At 49.5% G+C, this 2701-nt stretch overlaps 1 protein-coding gene across 1 annotated transcript in view; it reads left to right on the top strand.

Annotated features, from left to right (window-relative positions):
- The window catches only part of LIMK2 (LIM domain kinase 2), a 20675-nt gene extending 18107 nt beyond the window's left edge, over nucleotides 1–2568 (top strand). The window contains 2 exon segments of the mRNA XM_031057398.1: nucleotides 1–39; nucleotides 515–2568. The exon segment at nucleotides 1–39 is cut by the window's left edge and continues 43 nt beyond it. Coding sequence (XP_030913258.1) covers nucleotides 1–39; nucleotides 515–671 — 196 coding nt within the window. The 3' untranslated portion in view covers nucleotides 672–2568.
- The last annotated feature ends 133 nt before the right edge of the window (nucleotides 2569–2701 follow it).

Genomic DNA, 2701 nt, shown 5'->3' on the forward strand with positions numbered 1-2701 from the left:
TCTGGCTGCTATTTGCTGCAGACTGGAACCAGAGAGCAGGTAGGTTTGGGGTTGAGGACTCTGGAAGCCTGCAGGATGTGTCTGTATCCCATAGTGGAAGGACTGCTCTGCACAGAGGGCAGCTCCAGCCATCTATGGGAATGCTCAAAGGCTCCCACGAGTGAGCAGTTTGGGAGAGAGACTGCTGCATGGTGGAGATGTCTGGAACAATTCCAAGACAGAGTAAAGAAGGAATGATTGTTCAGGATCTCTCAGGTACAAAGATCAGGGGCAGGCTTTGACAGTAAGGTAGACACTTCATTTGGTTCCAAAGAGCCAGACCTCCGTGGTCACTGACTGGCTATAAAAATGGGTAGCCCAGACAAGATGAGGGCTTTGCAGTCTTGGAAGCTGAATGGGGAGGAAATCATGGCCCTGTTCACCATCTGTACATGGTACCTGTAACTAGCTCAGCCTTTCCAGATGCTGTTCTGCTTCCTCTTTCCTACTCATGTTTCCTCACTGCTGCTTCTAGGCCCCCTTTTTCCAAGCTGGAAGATTCCTTTGAAGCTCTCTCTCTGTACCTGGGAGAACTTGCCATCCCCCTTCCATCTGAGCTGGAGGAGCTGGACCACAATGTGAGTGTGCAGTATGGACTGAACCGTGACAAGCTACCTGAAAACACAACCTAGGCTGGTCCTGCTGCCTGCACCACTTCACTGGAGCTGGGCTGAGCAGCAGGGAGGGAGATGCACTTCAGCCACTTCCAGGGCATTAACGGGGCACCACGCTGTGCATCTGCTGCACTGCCTCTCTCTCCCCACCCAGCTTCCCTCCTCTTGGATATCCTGATTCACTGTGGATTCCTGGCACGTTTCAGAAGCAAAAAGGATTGTTTCCTGCCAGCTGCACCTAGGAAAGCCGCTGAACACTATTTTTCTGGCTTGAGAAATATTTCTCTGGCCTTTCCAGGCTTCTTTACTGTGGTGCCTTAGAACTTGGCTGCAAGCTGTGAAGCCACCCTGGCCTGTCTGCCAGGGAGGGAATTGCTATAGGAGACTCTCCTGGGTAAGGACCAACTTCTGGAACAGCTTCTCCCACTGACTGCCCTGCCCAGAAAGCTGGGGAAATTGGACATCCAGCAACATGTCTCACCAGGACAGCACATGTATGTATTTGCATGTGTTTCCCAGAACAACCCACTGAGATTTTGGCCTCTGACATGCATCAGAGGAAGGAGTAAAAAGCCCCAGGAATTGGGCAGCTCTCCTGAAATACCGTGTCTCTGGGGAAGCACATATGAATTGTTGTTTTGGTTTTGTGGGCTTTTATTCCTTCTGTGTCTCTGAATACCTCCAAAAGCCTGCCTAGAAACACTAAGACTGCCTAGAAACACTAAGACTGAGCTCTGCTTGCCCCTCCTGATGGCAGATGAGGCAGGCAGCAAATGAGCCACTGGAGCATTTTCAGACCCTGCGCCTGCAGTGAGTTTGCCTGCCCAGAACCTTATCCTAGGTGAAAGTATTTGAACCTGAATGTGTAGTTCTGCACTAGGCACTGGGTGTGGACATTCCTGAGTGCTTGAGCTCTTGGCCTGTGGATGTGAGGTGACAGGAATGGCGGCAGAAGGTGCTTGTCAGAAAGCCAAATGTTTGAAGTGGCTCAGACCTTGGGCATGGACAATGGCAAAAGGGGACTTGCCCAAGGTTAATTAAAGGATGGACTTGTCATGAATAGAAAAGTGCTGGAGAACATCCCATCCTCCCTGGAGTGACAGCTGGAGAACTAATAATTCAGTTGTCACTACCTCATCCTTTCCTGCAGCTTGTGCAAGTTGCTCCCTTTGAAGGTCCTTCTTGCAGCTGCTGCTGCAGCACCTGAGCTGATTCTCCAAACAGAAATTTTCCTCAGGGTCATTCCCTGCTCTGGGGGGGAAAAAAGGGCTTGGAGTCACTGGGAGGTGGGTAGGGCTGTATTTTTTTCCAGTACTTCTCTTCTTCCTCCCTTGGTGGGAGAAGGAAGGAAGGAAGCTACTGCTGCAGTAGCTGACGTGGTTGGCAGAACTGAACAAAAAGCTGAATCAAGGTTCTACTCTAAGTCTCACAAACATCATGGTTTAACTGGATTTTTAGTGTGCTCCTTTTCCCCTCCTCCTCCCTTCAGCATTGAGTGGTGGGGAATGGGTGTCAAGTCTTTGCTATTACTTTGGTTTCCTCCCCTACCCATGAGTTTAAAGTATTATGTAAAATAACATGGGACCAGCCATCACCTGACATCAGGTATGCAAGGGGGGTGTTTTTAGTCTGTGTAGTGGTGTTTTAGAAACACTAGGGACTCCCTGTGCTGAAAGTCAGGCAGGAGCCTCTCTAAACTGGGTCCAGTGGATCCAGGATTCTTAATAGGATTTGCCCTTTCATTCCCCCTCCCAGGCTGGTTTGTGAGGGGACCCCTGAAGGGAGAGTCCTGGGTGATGTGTGGGTGGGGTTTATGAACTGTGATTTGCACAGCTCCACGTTCTAACTAAATTAAAGAGCAGTAACTGTATGCTGATTTTGTGTTCTCTGTGTTCAATAAAACCGGAAGCTGTCACTTTCTCAGGTTTCTATTGTAGTCACAAAATGGCAACACCAAAACCGCCCTGATTAGATACCATCCAGAACACCCTTTTTTGAGTCTGTGGACTCTGCCACATTCACAGAACTGCAGAATCACAGTGCAGTGC

Source organism: Geospiza fortis, unplaced genomic scaffold, assembly GCF_000277835.1.
Source record: "Geospiza fortis unplaced genomic scaffold, GeoFor_1.0 scaffold408, whole genome shotgun sequence".
Taxonomy (NCBI): Eukaryota; Metazoa; Chordata; class Aves; order Passeriformes; family Thraupidae; genus Geospiza; species Geospiza fortis.